Genomic DNA, 19,138 nt, shown 5'->3' on the forward strand with positions numbered 1-19,138 from the left:
GACTGGGAGCTGTGTCTGCCTGGGGTGATGTTTGCTTTAAGGACCGCGCCGCATGCGGCTACGGGGTTTTCGCCAGCTGAACTGGTGTACGGTCGCTCGCTTCGATCTCCGCTTCGCATGCTTCGAGAATCATGGGAAGGTAGGGGCGACGACCCAGTCGTGGTGGAGTACGTGCTTAAGCTCCTCGAACGCTTAAGAAGGGCACAGGAGTTGTCAGGTGAAGCAATGACAAAGGCCCAGCAGAGGGCCAAGGTTTATTATGATCGGACAGCCAGGGCCCGTCGTTTTGAGGTTGGCGATGAGGTCATGATATTGCGCACATCGCTAAACAACAAACTAGACGTGCAGTGGGAGGGCCCAGCGCGAATTGTTCAGAAACTGTCGGACGTTAACTACGTGGTAAGTCTGCCAGGAAAGCGGAAAGCACAGCAAGTTTACCACTGTAATCTGCTCAAACCTTATAGACAAAGGGAAGCAGTGGTGTGCATGATGGTAAACGTTCCTGAAGAGCTTCCGGTCGAGCTTCCGGGACTAGGCTCAGTGACGAACAGGGAAGACACCGGTCAAGTCATTAGTGACCTTATCAGTAAAGCACCGCTGTCGCCTGAGCAGAAAACCGAACTACACCAGCTATTACAAGAGTTTCAAGGTCTGTTCTCTGAGAGGCCTGGTAGGACTTCTGTACTTACTCATGATATAGAACTTACCTCCACAGAGCCAGTACGATCCAAGGCGTATCGGGTGTCACCCCGCCAGAGCGATATTATGGAGGCTGAGGTAAAGAAAATGCTACAGCTCGGTGTTATTGAGGCAGGTGAGAGTGATTATACCTCCCCTTTGATTTTAGTTGAGGTACCGGGCAAGGAACCTCGTCCTTGCGTCGACTACCGCAGGCTTAATTCCATCACTAAGGATCAAATTTATCCGATCCCTAACATCGAGGAGCGCCTTGAGAAAGTTAGTAGCGCTCAGTTTATTTCCACCCTAGATCTTGTCAGGGGTTATTGGCAGGTTCCACTTACAGAAGAAGCTAGTAGGTATGCGGCGTTCATTTCACCAATGGGAACATTCCGTCCTAAAGTGTTGAGTTTTGGTTTGAAGAACGCGCCATACTGTTTTTCAAGTCTCATGGATAAAGTGTTGCGGGGACAGCAAGAATTCGCTTTACCGTATCTAGACGACGTAGCGATATTCTCCGCATCCTGGTCTGAGCATATGACACACTTGCGGGCAGTGCTAACCCGCCTGCGCGAAGCAGGCTTGACAGTAAAGGCTCCTAAGTGCCAGTTAGCACAGGCCGAGGTTGTCTACCTCGGTCACGTGATTGGTCAGGGTCGTCGCCGCCCCTCTGAAATAAAAGTGGCCGCTGTGCGAGACTTTCCGCAACCGCGCACAAAGACCGATATTCGGTCGTTCTTAGGTGGCGCCGGCTACTATCAGAGGTACATCCCTAGGTACTCTGATATCGCGGCTCCCCTGACGGATGCTCTAAGAAAGACAGAGCCTCAAACAGTCGTCTGGGACGAGACAAAGGAAAGAGCTTTTAGCGCCCTAAAGAGTGCCCTAACAAGCCAGCCTGTGCTACGATCGCCAGACTATACAAAAGGGTTCATTGTTCAGTGCGATGCTAGTGAGCGAGGCATGGGCGTTGTACTGTGCCAACGGGAAAATGGAGAAGTAGAACACCCCGTCCTGTATGCTAGTCGTAAGCTGACCAGTCGTGAGCAGGCGTATAGCGCCACCGAGAAAGAGTGTGCATGTCTCGTGTGGGCCGTTCAGAAATTGTCATGCTATCTAGCCGGCTCGAGGTTTATCATTGAGACAGATCACTGCCCTCTCCAATGGCTGCAGACCATCTCTCCCAAAAATGGCCGCCTCCTGCGCTGGAGCCTCGCTTTACAACAATATTCCTTTGAGGTGCGTTACAAAAAGGGGAGTCTCAACGGTAACGCCGATGGCTTAAGTCGAAGCCCCTAACGTAGGAATCAGCCTCAAAATTGTTTGTTACTGATGTTTTTTTTCTTCCTGAGGCAGGATTTTTTTTAACATATTGCTTTTGTTTAGTGTTTCAAAGTGATGATATGCTTTCTAGTGCAATTTTTCAATTTGTGGACGCGTTCTGAGTGATGCTAGACTACTGTAAGGAACTAGGCAGTGGTATAAAAAGGGGAAAGAGCCTGGCAGGGCTTAGTGAGGGTTGTGCCGTGCTTGCTGACTGAGCGGTTGAGTTTTCAGCGTAGTTCTAACGCTTGCCGGGAACGAGAACAAAAATGTGAACTCTCCCGAAGTCACTTTGCAGTGTCCCGTGCGAACCTGAACGAGAGAACGAGGCCTTCTCTGTGCGCTGCGCTCAAGAAACGTCAAGGGACGCCCGACTTCGGTTATGAGCATCATCGAGCGACATCCCTCCGGACAGCGGATGCAGTCCCCTGTCCATCGGGATCTCCTTTCCCCGGCGGGGCGGTCTGTTGCGTTTCGCCTGCGACACGTGGTTTTGCCGGCGCGACGGCGGCGGGGCGGCGGACATTTTGGCCCGATCGTCGTCACCGCAACACTCATCGCCAGGTGTTTCCAGGCGCGTCTGCGGCGATGCGACCGCCTAGGGATTTCGTTCCAGTCATTGTGCCCGAAACAGGCGAGGCCAAAGCAGGGATCTCCTTCCAGTTATTGGGCCCGAAACAGGCGATGCCAAAGCAGGGATCTCCTTCCAGTTATTGGGCCCGAAACAGGCGATGCCAAAGCAGGGATCTCGTTCCAGTCATTGTGCCCGAAACAGGCGATGCCAAAGCAGGGACCATCTTCTCGTTACAGTCATTGTGTCCGACCGGCAGCGCCACGACAGTGTGCTGCGCAGCGCCACGACAGTATGCTGCGCAGCGCCACGACAGTGTGCTGCGCAGCGCCACGACCAGGTGCTACGAGATCGTGCGCAGCGCCACGACATGGTGCTACGGCATCGCTACGACAGTGTGCGTCACCATTAGCCCATTGTACATTCACGTGCTCGTCTTTTGAGGGGTTCCTTCTTGCCCTCAACTGCGAGAGTATAAAAACAGCTGCCCCCGGACGCCAGAAGAGGGCTCCGATTTCTTCCGTTGAGTGAAGTGCTCTCCCGTCTCTCTACTTCGGTCAAACCTGACCGCCAACTCTTTGCGATGTTAAAATAAACAAGTTGTTTCGTTGTTACCTGTCGACTCATGCTTTGCCGGGACCTTCGGATGCTTGCAGTTGTACCCCAGGCCGCCAGGCCAACGCTACCCTTGGGGCTTGCGACCCAGGTACAACCACGGGCGTCAGCGCCGAGTTCCCAACAGATCGTACCAGCAGTCCGATCCAAATAGTGGCCGCTCATCGATTGATAATGTGGTCGACCTGGTTACCTGTGTTCGTCTTTGTTCCTCGACATCAAAGGGGCGTACGACATTACACGTGAAGCTGTCCTCGCCACTCTCGAAGAGGTCGTCCTCGGTGGTCGGATGATTCGATGGATAAGCAGGTATCTCTCGATGCGATCTTTCTTTGAGAACACTGAGAACGGCCACACTTATTTACAACTACCGTGGTGCCCCCGAGAACGGTGTACAAAGCCCTACGTTGTTTAAGTTCACGCTGATTGGCCTGCTTGATCACCCTCTATGCAGTTAAATTATCAATGTACGTGGATGACATATTCGTTTGCGCGTCTAGAGTAACACGCCTACGCGTGCGCGCGAGGCTCCAAAAAGCCGCCACTCAGACTGCACTTTACCTCCGCATTCAAGGCCTGAAAATTTCATCTGGGAAATGTGCACTTGTGGCGTTTACGCGTAAGCCCTTAACACACTACACTGTATTAATCAATAAGCAAATGATACCGAAAGCCCGGTAATGCCAACTCTTATAGATTTTTTCCTCAATTCTCAATGAGGGGCTCACTTAGTAGAACATCGCACGCGAAATTCGAAGGTTGTGGGATCGTTCCCCACCTGCGGCAAGTTGTTTTTTCATCCCCTTTCATTTCCATTAATTTATCATTTCTTTATTTCATTTATTAAGCACAAGTAATTTCCCCTATGTTGTCCTTGGTGTCAGTGTTTGTTGGCTTCTTATGATATGAATAATAAAAATCAGGCCCCTTGGTTAACGCCCTTTCTGCTCTTATGTATGTATGTATGTATATATATATATATATATATATATATATATAGATATATATATATATATATATATATAAGCTGTACCGCTTCTTGCGCTACAGCTCGCCAGCATTGACTAACGCAAGTAAAACAAGCCTACGTACTATTCAAAGCTTTCAGCCTGAGGCGTTCAGGATTCGTCTAAATCTTCCTCGAAGTGCCTCAACGGCGGCAACTATTGCAATCACCAGAGACCACCTCATGAAGACCCACATCACAGCTGAAGCACTAAGAGTGCACGTAAAGCACCTTGCCCGCACTCCTTGCCACCATCTAGCCTCTCTACCTGAGGAGGGACAACGTGCCTCGTTCTGCCGAACGGTATCCGCACACATCGTGAGGCTATGCGATATTGCTTCATACTTGCCGCGAGACCTTCGACTGCGAGCTCCTTGGTTTCTCACTCAGCCAAATCCTCGCAAAGCCTCGCAATACTTGGAGTCCGGCAAAAAGCAGATATGCCATCGTCAGCCCTTAAACAGTTTACCTTTGTCCTATTATATGAGAAATATCGGAATTACACACACATATGCACTGTGACGGCTCCGTCCTGCCGAAGAGCTCTACTGCAGCTCTCGTCATTCCAGCAAAAGCCACCACTATCTACTTGAAAACATCTCACTTGACAACGTCGACGGCTGTAGAACTTGCAGCGCTTCGAGTCGAACTACGCTTTACTGATGACGAACCAAAACACAAATGGTCTACTTTCTGCGACTCGAAGACGGCCCTGCCGGGTTCATCAGCCTTATGGCGCGGTCCGCATGAGCAGCAGCTGTTCGAAATTACAGAAGCCATGCACAATCTGACTGAAAAAGGACACGAAGTCATTTTTCAGTGGCTACCGAGCCACTGTGGTATTATCGGTAATAAACGTGCCGATCAAGCTGCTAGTTTAGCCCTAGATGACCGCTGCCTATCAATTCCGCTATTTAGGACAGATGCTGCAAGAATGTTCCGCATACTTGCACGCCAATATACCACATTAGAGTGGAATGAACCACATTTCGTTCATGTCAGATTATACACCCTGGATCCATCCTTAAGCATCCGACTTCCACCAAGACTTCCCCGAAGAGACGCGACACTTGTGTAGGCTATGGTTGGGCGTCGCATGTACCAATGCCAACGCGCTCCGCATAGAGATGACTGACACCGCAGCCTGTGGCCATTGGGGCGAAGAGGAAACAATCCGTCATGTCCTGCGCCAGTGCCGACAGTATGATGTGCCGAGACAATCACTTTCGGATGAAAGAATGTCACAACGTCGAAGGGACTCAAGATCGCATCAGAAGGCAGTACAAGCGCTACTGTGCTTCATGAGATTAACTGGCCTGTTCGAACGCCTCTAATTGGAATGTTCTTCCTGTTAATTTTTTTTATCTTCTTGTTATTTCTCGCTCTTTTCTTTCTTCACAATTCTTATTTCATCCACCCCACTGCAGGGTATACCCAACCGGAAACTCGCATCTGGTTAACTTGCCTGCCTTTCATCTTTCTCTCTCTCTTTCTCCAGCGAAGCGTCTATGGAGACGAATAATGAACATCACAGCCCAGTAGAATATTAAAAGTTTACTGAAAGTTGATGGCATGCTAGTGAGAAATTTAACTGTATACGTTGAAAGACCTCCGAAAATTCGCTTTCCTAACGAAATGCAGGACTGACCTCCCATTGTAATGAGCATTTCGGACTTTTTCACACCTACGAAATATTGATCAGCGGTGAGCTCGCAAGAGAAAAAAAGCGGGGTTATCCTTTTTCAAGCCCTTGTCTAACTCACCATGGCTTCTTATAAAGAGATGAAGTACATTCAGCTTTCACATCACGGACATGGGTCGTGCTAACAAAACGCTCTCACTGGAGATGTGATCACACATGTATCAATAGCAGCCAGAGTCGGCCATTACAAAGACTTAATAGCGCTCACCATAGCGCCAGTCACTGCGACTGTACCCCGCAGCTGCTTCTGCGTCTCTCTGAGAGGGTATTCCTTTGCAGCCCACATGTTGGCACTGTGAATTTAGTACGCCTCGAAAATCCTTCCTCCTTTGCTCAATAGTTACACGGCGTCTATTGCAAAACTAACAATTGCGTCAATAGCAGAAGGATGCAATGTTCGACATCCATGCTGCTGCTATCGTTGATCCATGGTCTGCTTTGTTGCAGGAGAATATATATATAAAGCGGAAACGATAAGCTCGCTTTTACCGTCATCACATGGGAGTTCTAATATTCTTGACTACTGTTTATAGTCGTATGCTTCAAGTATTTCAATACATTCTTACGGCATGTTTGCAAGTCACAAAGCCTGTTTCTTCGTCGAAGTAATAGTTCCACCAAAATAATCACAAGGTGTCTTTTCTTTCTTTTGAGGGCGAGAGGGGTGGGGGATTATTTGTGCACCAGTGTACCACTTCATTACACTTCGGTAGAGCGTTTGCCTCCACCTACCGGGGTCGACATGTCGAGACAACTTGATTTTGAGTTAACGAGGCCTGGCTGGCAGCGCACTACTATACCACGTATAGTGACGCTGTCCTCTGTGCAATGAAGACGGCCGATAGAGCATGACTGCTGAAGCTCGCAGTAGTGAGAAGCAGTAGTCAAATGGGGCCATAAGAGCCAGTTGCAGAGCGGGAAATCCGAGCAGCGCTGGCCAACCTATTTAGCGACCCATGCTCCCGCTGTTTCCAATTAGTGACCTACAGTAGACGGCGCAAACGTATTTCTGAGCGCACAAGTGCCGTGCTCTAGAGAAGTGTGATAAAAAAATTATGGGTTTTTACGTGCCAAACCCACTTTCTGATTATGAGGCGTGCCGTAGTGGGGGACTCCGGAAATTTCGACCACCTGGGGTTCTTTAACGCGCACCTAAATCTAAGTACACGGTTGTTTTCGCATTTCGTCCCCATCGAAATGCCGCCGTGGCTGGGATTCGATCCCGCGACCTCGTGCTCAGCAGCCTAACAGCATAGCCAATGAGCGATCACGGCGGGTTAAAGATGTGCTAGAGTCTGTATAATGTACGGAAATAACGACCTGGTTTAGTACCACCCCAATCACTCAACATGTTTCAAGATTATCGTGGTCAACATAGATCTAAAAGTATTTGGAATATGGAGACTTGGGAAAACTATAGAACAGGTGAGAACGAGTTTGAGCCTGGCGTCATCGTCCCGACGTGCGAGCTTATCTTCGTCGAACACTAGTCATCTTGCCGAATTTTCGACGCCGATTTGCGCAGCTAGAGCAGTGAACGAACTTTAAGGAACCTCAAGAAATTGATCCCGTTCGTCAAAGCTCACTGAAGTGAATTACAAATAAATGAGCTTGCTGTCGGCCGCGGGAATGCTGTAAAAAAGTTCGGCCATTTCACCCCATACGAAGCTATAGAAGTATGCGAAGAGAGAGCAAAGGGCAAGGTATATACCAGGAGGGGCTGGTCGTCTAGCGTGACTGCGAGTGCGTGTGTGCCGGCGTTCCTCGTATCGAACTTCAGCCTCAGTTGTAAAGGATCGTCTTCGGCACGTGTGACTACTGCTGCAGTTTTCCTGTAAATTAAAGAAAAACATAAAACATAAAGTTAATCCGTCTGCACTCTGTGCACATCAGTCCGTAAAAACTTGGAGAACACAAGAAAGAACGTAAGAAGTCTCTGGATCGATGCAGCACGCAAAGTAAGGGAGTGCACACAAGGCTACCATCACTGCGCAGTCATGTCAATCAGTCCTTCGAACTTCTTTTTTATTTTTTTTTTATTTTGGGGGGCTCAGACTGCGAGAAAATACAAATTTATTTTAACCTCGTTGTTCAGATACGTTGGAAGGCGATTCAATCTCTACTTAAGTCGATCAAAGACAATATCCTCCTGAGTGAGGGGGGGGGGGGGGGGGAGAAGGGTGCGGAGTCAATGCGAGCGGCACTCTATCGCGTCACCCGTCGCGTGAGCAGATTTAGGAGGAGCCTCGGTCTGCTTAAATTTTTTTACCGTGCTATCTTCGGGATCAGGCCACATTTTTAGACAGCACATGCCCACGGGAACGGCTTTAGACTTCACTACCTTCGGGATCAGCCCACATATTTAGACTGCACTATCTCCGGAATCGACCCACGAAAGAGGATAGAAATACACATGCCCGATACATAAAAAGAAAAGGGGGGGGGGGGTCAATAACTCACTAAGAAAAGCCTTTTCTTTAAAAATGGAAATGGCAAACAAAGATAGTTCAGCACAATGCGTTGGCGGGCTAGTTGGTGCGAATCCATGAATACTTTGTTTAGCGCAAAAAGACAGACACAAAAAAGACTACAGGACAAGGCGCTACCAGAACAGCAGGATCAGGAGATGACACAGACACACAAATATCAGGGCCCACAGTAGAAGAAAGATAGTTCAGCACAATGCGTTGGCGGGCTAGTTGGTATCATTTGGTATCAGTTGGCTAGTTGGTACCAACTAGCCCACCAACGCATTGTGCTGAACTATCTTTCTTCTACTGTGGGCCCTGATATTTGTGTGTCTGTGTCATCTCCTGATCCTGCTGTTCTGGTAGCGCCTTGTCCTGTCGTCTTTCTTGTGTCTGTCTTTTTGCGCTAAACAAAGTATTCATGGATTCGCACCAACTAGCCCGCCAACGCATTGTGCTGAACTATCTTTCTTCTACTGTGGGCCCTGATATTTGTATGGCGAACAACAAAAAATAAAACATTCGCAGCACTCGAGAACAACTTCGCCCCGTTCCGTACACACCACAGGCTATGTAGGCTTGCCATAGAAGCATCCCTATATTGACTCATTGAAAAGCCTTATTATAGCTTTGTCTAGCAGACAGGCTTTCCTTCGGCACTCTCCTAGATAAAAAGGGAAACTTTGGACTCTCCAGTTTAGCCTGTCGGAGCCGAGAGGAACCTAAGAACAACAAACCTTGCGGATTTGGATGAAATGAGCATTGCCCGAACTTGTTCTGGTTCCACGTCAATCGGGTGTCCAGAGGGGTCCTGGAACTTCAAGCGCACGGCTTTTAAAGAACCAAGCTGTTGACTGTCTGCAGGATCTGTGTTAAAAATAATGATAGCGTAAAGCATGAATGTCAAGGAAACAATTTCATTATACCAAGATGTAGTAAATTAGTCAATTGTGACTTATGTTCGAACTTCCCACAGTTCTAGCGCAATGATAAGCGCCCTTGCTACGCGTTTTGCTCTCGACAGTAAGCATGCGAGCATCTGGAAATACCATTTTAAAAAACTCTGCTCTTACTAGCATTGATTGACTAATCCATTGGCCGGAAAAATGGAACGCATTGCTCATTCGCTTCTCGATAAACTTAAAACTACGTTTAATTAAGGTAAATAGTATGCCTAATTTACATGCATGTGTAGATAAGAGGCAGTTTCTGGCTTGGCGTAATGACCACATTGACAATCCGCTGCAGCCTCGAACGTTGAATAGCAATTACTGACAAAATAAAAAAAACTTGCACAAGGGACTAAGCGTAAATCAAGATGCACGACGCGCAGGCCAAGCTGTAAGGCACGGGGACTGTAGTCGCTGTGAAAGTATGATCGAAGAAATGACTCGCCTTCAAAAGACAGCACCGCTGAAACCGTCGACGGGTCGGCTTGGCGGGACACCGCACCGTACACGAGGTATCCTTCCCTGTGGTCCTCTCTGTCCTTTCTGAATCTGAGGGAGAGCGGCTGATACATTGAAATGTCTTCTTTGTCGTCCATCACGACGATGGGCCGAGCAGCTTTGTCAAGCACTTCTACAAGTGGCAGCACGACCTCTGGCATCTCAGGCCCGAAGTGGAGCAGCGTTTTACCGAACTCATGCACGCTCTTAGCCCGCACGAGCGCTGCCTCCAGGGTGCTGCTACGATCGAGCAGCGTCTGTTGGTTTTCTTTCTGGAAGCGGGCAATTTCGTCTAACAGCTCGCGCCTGCGAGCTTCCAGAGCGCATACATATCCGTCGTAGAAGCTGTTCACCTCGCGTGTCACATCGCTAGCGTTGCGAGAAAGAGCCTGGCTCTTCTTCAGGGTTCCGTTTGCCGAATCTTCAAGAGTAGACATCTTCGAGTGCAGCCTGGTAAGAAGCTGACCTGTCCTCATGAGTTCCTTTTCTTTGGCAGCACTTAAGTCGCTGCTGACGTGATTACGGTGGTCGTTCAGTAAGCACGATGAGCAGATGGCCTTGCGGCATGACAGACAGAAAGTGTCTACCTGGTATGCCGGGTGTTTTGAACAGGCTCGAGGTCCCGGTGAAGCTGTTGACTGCATGGTCTGCTCGTCCGCCTCGTGCGTCTTGCGTGCGGCTGATCGACCGCGTAGATTCTCGCTGGTATGATGCCGGCGCAGCCTAGTGCAGCACGACAGCAAGCACCCGACGCACCTGTTCACGGCAGCTCTGCTCTTGGCACACAGGTCGCACAGTGAGGAACGCTTGGTTTGAGACGCGGATTGTTTTAGCGAGCCGGGCTGCCAGCTGCCAAGTAGGTCAGGAGCAGAGCGCAGGAACCGTCTGACTAGAAAATTTGCAGGGAACTCGTTTCCTGTCGCCGTCACGGTGCATTCATTCTGGCATGTAGGACAAACAATTACACCGTCCGCCTTTTCTTCGACAGAGCCGTCACGCTGGCGGTATGCGGAGTCATGCATCTTGCAGCTTGGGGTAGCTGAGAGTTCGTTCGAAGGTGTGCCGCGGGTGCAAGAAGCTCGGGTCGGGACACCTTTCGGAGTGCTTACTCTCGAGGATAAAAAACGCCTGTGATATCTACCAAGCCGTTCTATGCAACGTCTGCACAAAGTGTGCAAACAAGGCAGTATCCGTGGGTCCTGAAGCTTCTCCAGGCATGCCGGGCACTGCAGACTCAAAGGATTTTGTCGATCGCGGGCCTTGTACTTGAACCTTTGCAAACCAAAACAAACGTATTGTGCATGTATCAGAGTACTGGCTGTTTTCGGTACACTTACAAAGCAAGTTCAAGGCAAGCATTATTACCGCACAATATAGCACCAGCTGTTCGCGCTAAACTTTACAAATACGCAGCAGATGACGTCATAGCTTACAATAGGCCAGCAAAGAAGGGCTCGACAGCTCCACTTTCTAGGCTCATGGTGAAGTTTGTGTCAGCAGACCTGACCGCCGGAGGGACCGCCCAAGCGTGATCACGCCATATGAAGGCAGATTAAAGACAGATTAAAGAATGAAAAATAATTGATAGCGACAGTTAGTGAATGATAACGTTGTAATAGAGATTGGTAGAGGTAAATAATTATTAGTAACCACTAATAATGACTACTAATGACTTGTAATGACTACTAATGACTCCGAAATGACCAATATGTCTAACGACGGCTTGTAATGACCACAATTGATTAGAAATGACTAGTAATGACTATGAAATGACCAATATGTCTAACCACAACTTGTAACGACTACAATTGATTAAAGATGACTAAAATGATTAGTAAGGACCAGTAATGACTAATAATGACTGAAATGGCTTGTAATGGCTACCGATGACTAGGATATGACCAACATGTCTAACGACAGCTTCTAATGACCACAGCTGATTACAAATGCCTAAAGATGCTTAGTAGTGAGCGGTAATGACTAAAGGAAAGAAGAGAAAGAAAAGAGGCAAAGAGAAAGAGGCCAATGATAAGAGGAGAAAGAGTAGGCTTTCGCCATTCACCTCTTAAGAGAGATCTTAAGAGACCCTGTAATTTTTTATGTAGGCGTATATCTCAACCTATATCATGCCGAAGGTGAGAAATCATTGGAAATGAATTTAAGCGAGATGGCCCTGCACAACATTCAATAGGCCACGCACACTCCAAAGCTGCGGCCAGGTTCTCAATAAAAAATTCGCTAAAAACGAAAGTGTACAAATGCAGGGAGCCCAGAAAATCTGTTTATTTTAATTTTCCTATAGCTTCTAGGATTATGTACTTGTCTGAGTAAAACAAATCTTACTGCGGACGGGTGTAACAGGAAATTTTAATGTCTTGCAGCAAGTAGCAGCACAACAGCGCCATTTTAGGCACATTCTGTTATGAAATTACGCGACGGCATTCCGCGGTCTAACGCGTTCAGGTGGCCTACAGGTGCTATCTCTCGTCCCTGATTTGACACCACTGCTCCTTGTGTGGGGCTGTGTGAACGACGGACAAGCTAATCGAGCGAACAGATCGTAGACATACTGCAAGCACAAATCCGAGATATATTCACTGACTTTGCACTGAATTCTCTGGGAAAATCCGCAGATGCCAAATGCTATACCTAAACGTTTGCGCAAACATTCGGGCAATGCTTAGAGTTATGTTTTATTTTAGTACACCATAAAAATTCCTCACCCCTGTTGTTCAAGATAACAAGAATGAAAATTAAGATGTAATTCTGTAACTGTGCACTGACTTTCCGGCCGCCCAGTACATATATATTTTACTAGTGAAACGTTCTTTAGGTGTAACAGACACTATAATATTGCAGGGGGCGGGCAGGGGGGGGGGGGACGCAAGTGCCGCGCGATGACGTCTAATGAGGATTCGAGAGGTCAGTTGACAAGCTGTATATTCTTGGAATGTTATTTCATTTCACAAAAAAAATCTAAGCTGCAAAAATACAAACACAGACGCATGGACGGCATAATACACACAAAAGAAAATCTTGCACCGACAGCGACTTTGGTTAAGCTGTTGGTCACTAAAACAAAGTTAAAACCACATGGGACATGCTTCAGAGCCGCAAAGCACAGCGGTAACAGTCACAAATAAGTTACACTGCTTGCACGCATAAGATACGACCGCTTGGCAAATGCCGGAACAAAGTAATGTACTTAGAGAAAAACGTAGGCGCGATTTTTTCCCCGTAACAACGCACGTGCTCCGCAACAGAACGCGAAAATGGAGGAGGAGGAAATAAAGAGAGTAGGCAGGGATGTTAACCAGAAATGCATCTGGTTGGCTACCCTACTCTGGGGGAGAGGAAAGAGGGAATAGAAAGATAAGATAGAGATAGGGAGGGGAGGAGGAGAAAAGCCGCGGTGAGCTCGCGCACGCGCGCGGAGGGCCTGAGCGAGTCAAAGGCGTTCACATAGGCGAGTCGCTCTCAAGAGAGACGAAAGTGCCTTCATAGCTTTGCGGGCCGACGAGAACGCGAAGATGAAGAGTCAGGCCTGCTCACGCTGTTACGTTTAAACATGCAGCCTACAGCATAGCATATTTCTCTGATAGAGCGCATCGACTGTACTTACCATAGAACCACGGTGAAAGCTATGAACTTGGCTTAATAAGAATAAATTTGCGCATGGTCGTTGATACAGAAAGCTGTTCGTGCACTAGTGCAGCTTCGAAGTCCAATGGCCTGAGTGACCGTTTATATATACCTCCCGTTCATCTTCCGTCATGCACACAGTGTTCACTCTGTGGCCCTTTTCCTCTTTCTCCTCCCCCCTTTTTCTTACCCTCTGTGTATGGTAGCAAACCGTACGCTCGTAATATTGACCTCCGTACCTTTCTTTTCTTCTAGATGCTTTCTCTCTCTCTCTCTCTCTCTCTCTCTCTCTCTCTCTCTCTCTCTCTCTCTCTCTCTATTTCCATTTCTCTGACGCGCACTCACCCAGACACGTTTTGAAACATTTAGTGAGAGCATGGAAAGAAAGGGGGGGGGGGGTGAGAGGTTGCTCACGCGACTCTTCTGTGATCAATCCAGGAGAGAAACATGCAACTTCCCGGAATGACTCCGCTTCGCCAAAGAAAGAAAGAAAAAAGAAAGAAAAATGCTTCTCCGCGCATTCGCACCTGCAGCTTAGAAATTTCTTAGGAAATACCTTGGCGACATCTCGAGTCGTTGGCTGGAAATGGCAGTCCTCTGGAAGTGCAATGGGCTGAGCCTCAAGCGCGTTGCACCTCGGGGAACCTGGTACCCTACGCTTTTACATTTCACGTTCATGCAAACATGCAGCGTCCACAGGTCGTGCATTTACGTACAGCGCAACTGGCAAAGGCGTTACGGGTGGGACAGTGGAAAATCAGTGATTTTCCTTAACAGGCGCCGCGATACCCCCGATCATTCGCGCTCGAAGGTCGTCATTCTACCGTTACCGCTGTTTCCCGCAAGAGCAAGCGTGGAGACTGCAAGGGAATTCCGAGGTGAGGTCGGTCACTGAAGTGCCTCCTTACTCGTTGTTCGCAGGCCGTGACATGGCGTCCCGGCTCCTTCAGCCTCGCGGACAGTCACACCAGTCGGCCGCGGCGCGCTGCGTGCCCTCGAGTCTCCGCTGACGGCGATGCGGGAAGCCGCGCACTCCTATAGCTGGCAGCGAGCGCCCACCGGCGGTAGCGGCGCCACGCCAGCCTCGGGACTGAGCGCCAGTTGACGAAATCTCGCGCATGCAGTGGCCTTTCTCTGTGGCATTGGAAACGCAGGGCGCACAGGCCGCCCTCTCGGTCGAGGTAGGGTGTTCCCCTCCCGGCGCAAAGGCCGCCCGGGCACGCTACGTCAACGTTCTAAAAGTAAACGCGCCACGAGTCGGAGGAAAAAAGGAACAAAAAACGCATGGTGTGCAGGAAAAGCGCTGCTCTGTTTTGATTTCTCCTGTCCTGACCTCTTTCGTGTTCCGTCTCGGAAGCTCGCCATCTAACGAGCAAGCAAACATCTCAGAGGAAAAGCCAATCCGACGGCGAACGACTTGGGCGCCTTTCTTCATTGCTTTCCAAATCTAAATTCGTCGTGATGTGTATGCCCTTCAGGTTACAACCGCAGCGGTCCCGTGGAAGACGTGCGTGAGCGGGGATCGGGCACAGAAGAATCGAGAAAGGCAACAATGAATGGACAAATGAAGCGAGTTGGCGAGATCATGTTTGGATTGAAGTGAACTTTCAACCAGACGTACCTTTTCTTGTGCATTTGCTGCATTGCCAGGCACCCTCCAGTTAGCACACATTCAAAGACAGCATGCGCATTTCAAATCAATCGGAGGAGGCCAGAATGTATTTTTACTTTGAAAAGGAGACTAAGTTTTGAGAACGTGAGCTTTTCGCAACAACAGGAGCCGTGTAGCACTTCTGTCTAATCACTTCGTGTTATTTGCGAAGCAACCAAAGAAGCCTAACGCCTTTATTCTTTTTTTTATTATATGGTTTCCCGAATGCGTTGTAGTTAGCGTGCAGTATGTGGTTTGTACCCCCAAGAATTGAAGGCTGTGCGGAGATAGTAGAACTTTCCTTGATGGTGTTTAAAGAAAAAAATCAGTTCGAAGAACTTTACAATGCTTCATGCTCAGCCTTTTGCAAACAGAGGCAACAAACTTGATAAAACTGGGGCCGAATTCACGAAGCTTTTCTTTCGCAAATTTTGTTTTCCGATGGCCGGCCGTCTTCGTTAATATTATCTCCAACATCGCGAATGGCCAGCGTCTGCTCTCACGAACAGCGTGAGAACTCTGAAACGCAAAGCTTTCCTTGCCTGCAACAGGGTTCACCCTGTTTTCTGTAATCAAAATTGGGCGGATTCTGGGTGCTGGGTAATGAAACCGGTGATTCGGCACGACACGCTTTCGCGAAAGGGCTCTAATGTGGTTTTCTAACGCAAACTGATCCTATAAATTCAGTACAATCAAAGACTTGGGTGGACCGATGCTGATTATGCTATCGCGTACTGTGGATTAGGGGCGAAGTGTAGCTTGTGGACCTAGCTTCTTTGCTTCTTCTTAGGGTCTCCAAACGCACCGAATTTAGTGGGACAGTCCCGACTTTTGAGTAAATGTCCCGTGTTTGATCCAGTCGGTACTGCCAAATGTCCCGACTTTAGCATTTTTCTTCCCTACTGGATAACTAAAAGTACACCTGATTTCCTTTTTATGATGCCTGACAGCTCGTTTGCACATTCTTCTTTTGGTGCGTGCGTGCGTGCGTGCGTGCGTGTGTGTGTGTGTGTGTGTGTGTGTGTGTGTGTGTGTGTGTGTGTGTGTGTGTGTGTGTGTGTGTGTGTGTGTGTGTGTGTGTGTGTGTGTGTGTGTGTGTGTGTGTGTGTGTGTGTGTGTGTGTGTGTGTGTGTGTGTGTGTGTGTGTGTTTGTGTGTGTAAACATAAATGCGGTTTCGTTTTTATCGTGGTTAAGGTTCTACTGTGAGCCCTGGCTGTTCACAGTGACTCTATACTTGTTGGTAGCCGTGTTAGTCAGGCAACTGTACTCCTCCTTTCTTGCAGGCCAATAAGGAAGCCGTGTGCCAGTGTTACAGATTAAAGAATTATGACATAGCGTGTCTAATAAACATATTTGCCGCTGTTACTCATTGGATATGCATGGCATTCAGCTGATAAGCGTACGGTCGTGGGTTCAATTCCTGGCCGCGTTTTAATAAATAGCGAATGCAGAAACGCTGGTTTACTTTGCTTTCGGAGCACCATAACAAAGAAAAGACGGACAAAACAAATCCGGATTCCTCCACTACCGCATCTCTGACATGCTTTGGGGCTTCATTCTCTATAAATCAATAACGAGCCATCAAGTACTCAGAAAACCTTATATCATCATTCCCATGCTGGGTCAACCGCTGCAGCTCCTGTAGACACTAGCGCCAGAGTTCCCTCTAGTAACTATTGCATGAAACTCTATCGACTTGACCATGCGATGCTCTTTCATGTCTCGTATTTTCCTATCTTACGTTTATTCACGTTCAGCCAGTACTTATTCTGCGCATCCAGTGAATAAACCTTCAGTTGTTAGTGCGCCCTCTGTACTTGTTCTTCTCTTGAGTTCTGGCGCTGTTTTACTGTGAATATGAACCAACCAGCCCAAAAATACGTTGTGACCTTGTCTTTCCTAAGCGGAGTGTCTGTCTTAGCACTTCCTTGCCCAATCTTGCGATTGTGCCCTTGTTTAGAGCCGTTTGGATTTGCAACAACGAACGAAATTACCGGCCTATTGCTGATTTTCAGGTTGTAGCATAACATGAATTGTCCATATGCGCACTCTTTATATGTTAATAATACCAACCTGCAGTCAGATCATTATGGTACCATTACAGTATGCGTTTTCTTTATAACTACCGTGCTTCACACCTACACCTTGTCGGAATTGAAAGAATGGAATGGCAACCTGCGGTCATTCGTATGGAATGGAAGTTGGCTCTCGTCTTCAACTCAAGGTAATTGGAAAAAATTTTGGCTACGGTTTAGCTCAGCTAACCCTGTATATGCAAAGCGAAAGTTTCGTTTAGCACGGTTAAGTCCTGGTTTCACTTGGTTAAGCTTTGATTTAGCTGTAATTATTATGCTTAGGTATACAATGATCGTTAAGCCAGGTATGACGGCTGTGCCTATGTCGGTGGCTCGACATGACTGTGATTAGGCTTGGGTAGACACGCATCGTTCGACGGTGCGACACCCGTTGTGCCACAGTAAAAGCACAAGTGCTAGACATGCAAAGAGACGCCGCGAACATGCGCAGCGTCGAAGCACAAACGGACAGGGCGCGAACGCGGTCGCTACATTGATCTCGACGGTGCGACGCCGTTTGCATTCCGGACCTTCTCCAATGAAGCAGCTCGCCGGGCAATATCCGCGGGGTGGTCAGATGCCGCTTGGCGACGACGGCTCATAGCCTCCCTCTACCGCGCAACGCTCAGAGAAGACGGCCCTGCCCCGCTCTCATCCATGGCCAAGCTCGCACAATTTCATTCTATATGCTCGCACTGATAGGCGAGCGCGGGGCTCATCTTAGCCAGGCGCGCGGCTAGTCACGTGGTCAGGCGGCGACCCAGCTGCGGAGAGCGCATGCGCCAAGCCGGCGGCACCGGAGCTCGGCCAGCTCGGCGCGGCGAGTCACGTGATGCGATACCAAGACTACTTCGCAGCTGCGGTCAAATGAACTCGGCTCGGCGAGGTTAGTCTTTCGCTTTAAAAGTTAGTCATGTCACTACCTCATTCCATTCGTTCTGCGCCTATACTGCTCCCTCGGAAGTTATCTGCCACGTCGATCACTGCGACCGCGTCAGAGATAAAAAGCTAACAAGAAATTCCGTGCCAGCATTAAAGTATTTTACGCTACAACACGTCACGCTGTTACGAATAACGTTGTCATACGTACACCCGTGAGCAAGAGTATACGGACCAGGAATTGCGCAATAAAACTCATTTTCTCCTTTGTCTGTGAATGCAATCTCACGTTAAAGACTGCAGTCCTCACTTGCCATTCCGAATTTTCGAGTGCACTGAGGTGGAAAGACAGCAATGTATGATTTATTTTCTTCCCTACAGGAGCAGACGACGCGCATCGGAACTTGGATAATAAGCTTCCGCATTTGGAAATGGTGACTGATGCTATACCGGTTTGTTCGAAACACTTCATTCGCGGCGACATTTTCTTCCCGGCGAGTACAGAATTACTTTCACTGTACTTTTTTTAAATAACTTGTTGGCGTTTCAAATCGCGGAGTGTACTTTGTTTATCCAGGGGCTTTAATAAATTACATAGAGCGATGTACGCTAAAGCTTCATTTGTTTTTGTTCTTTGTAGTTTCTGCCCCATCATTAGGATTACTAATGCTTTAAGCAGCAGCAATATTCCCGCTAATGAAGCTTTTGTCTGCTGCAAGGTCTGAAGTTGATCATGACACATGTTATGCCGCGAGGCGGCATATCGTTTTCATGGCATGCTTTAGGTAAGCGGTGCATGCAAAAGATTCTGTTTTCTCATTCAACGCGCTGACTTTTCAGTCCTGATTTCTACAATAAATGTTTTCTTTCTTCTTCTTCATTACAGCCTTGCAGCGTTCGACCTGCGCACGGCGTCGCTAGTTGGCTTTCCGACACTATGTACACAGCTAAATTCCATTACAATTGGTTACATTTTTTTCTATTAAATCATGCATTTACACAAATACAAGTGACTTTGCCAAACAGAAAACCCTCGCTATATTTTGGAAGCCGGTTGGAATAAACTCAACTTGGTCCGA

The 19,138-nt window shown here is 48.2% G+C and overlaps 1 protein-coding gene and 1 long non-coding RNA gene across 3 annotated transcripts in view; one reads left to right on the forward strand and one right to left on the reverse strand.

The window, feature by feature from the left end:
• LOC142557232 (E3 ubiquitin-protein ligase TRIM45) overlaps window positions 1-14,602 on the reverse strand; it is a 30,829-nt gene extending 16,227 nt beyond the window's left edge. The window contains exons 1-4 of one of the 2 annotated variants that reach the window (XM_075668947.1): window positions 14,362-14,602; window positions 9,759-11,083; window positions 9,101-9,230; window positions 7,607-7,727 (exon numbers count right to left, since the gene is read on the reverse strand). In XM_075668947.1, coding sequence (XP_075525062.1) covers window positions 7,607-7,727; window positions 9,101-9,230; window positions 9,759-11,083; window positions 14,362-14,384 — 1,599 coding nt within the window. In that variant the 5' untranslated portion in view covers window positions 14,385-14,602. Of the gene's footprint in view, window positions 1-7,606; window positions 7,728-9,100; window positions 9,231-9,758; window positions 11,084-14,009; window positions 14,341-14,361 lie in introns of those variants that run through there. The other variant, XM_075668939.1, reaches the window with a different exon arrangement.
• Window positions 1-19,138, forward strand: part of LOC142557250 (uncharacterized) — a 35,476-nt gene extending 16,338 nt beyond the window's left edge. The window contains exons 2-3 of the long non-coding RNA XR_012822747.1: window positions 18,441-18,553; window positions 18,946-19,138. This is a non-coding gene — a long non-coding RNA (uncharacterized LOC142557250). The remainder of the gene's footprint in view (window positions 1-18,440; window positions 18,554-18,945) is intronic.

This window comes from Dermacentor variabilis, chromosome 1, assembly GCF_050947875.1.
Source record: "Dermacentor variabilis isolate Ectoservices chromosome 1, ASM5094787v1, whole genome shotgun sequence".
NCBI lineage: Eukaryota > Metazoa > Arthropoda > Arachnida > Ixodida > Ixodidae > Dermacentor > Dermacentor variabilis.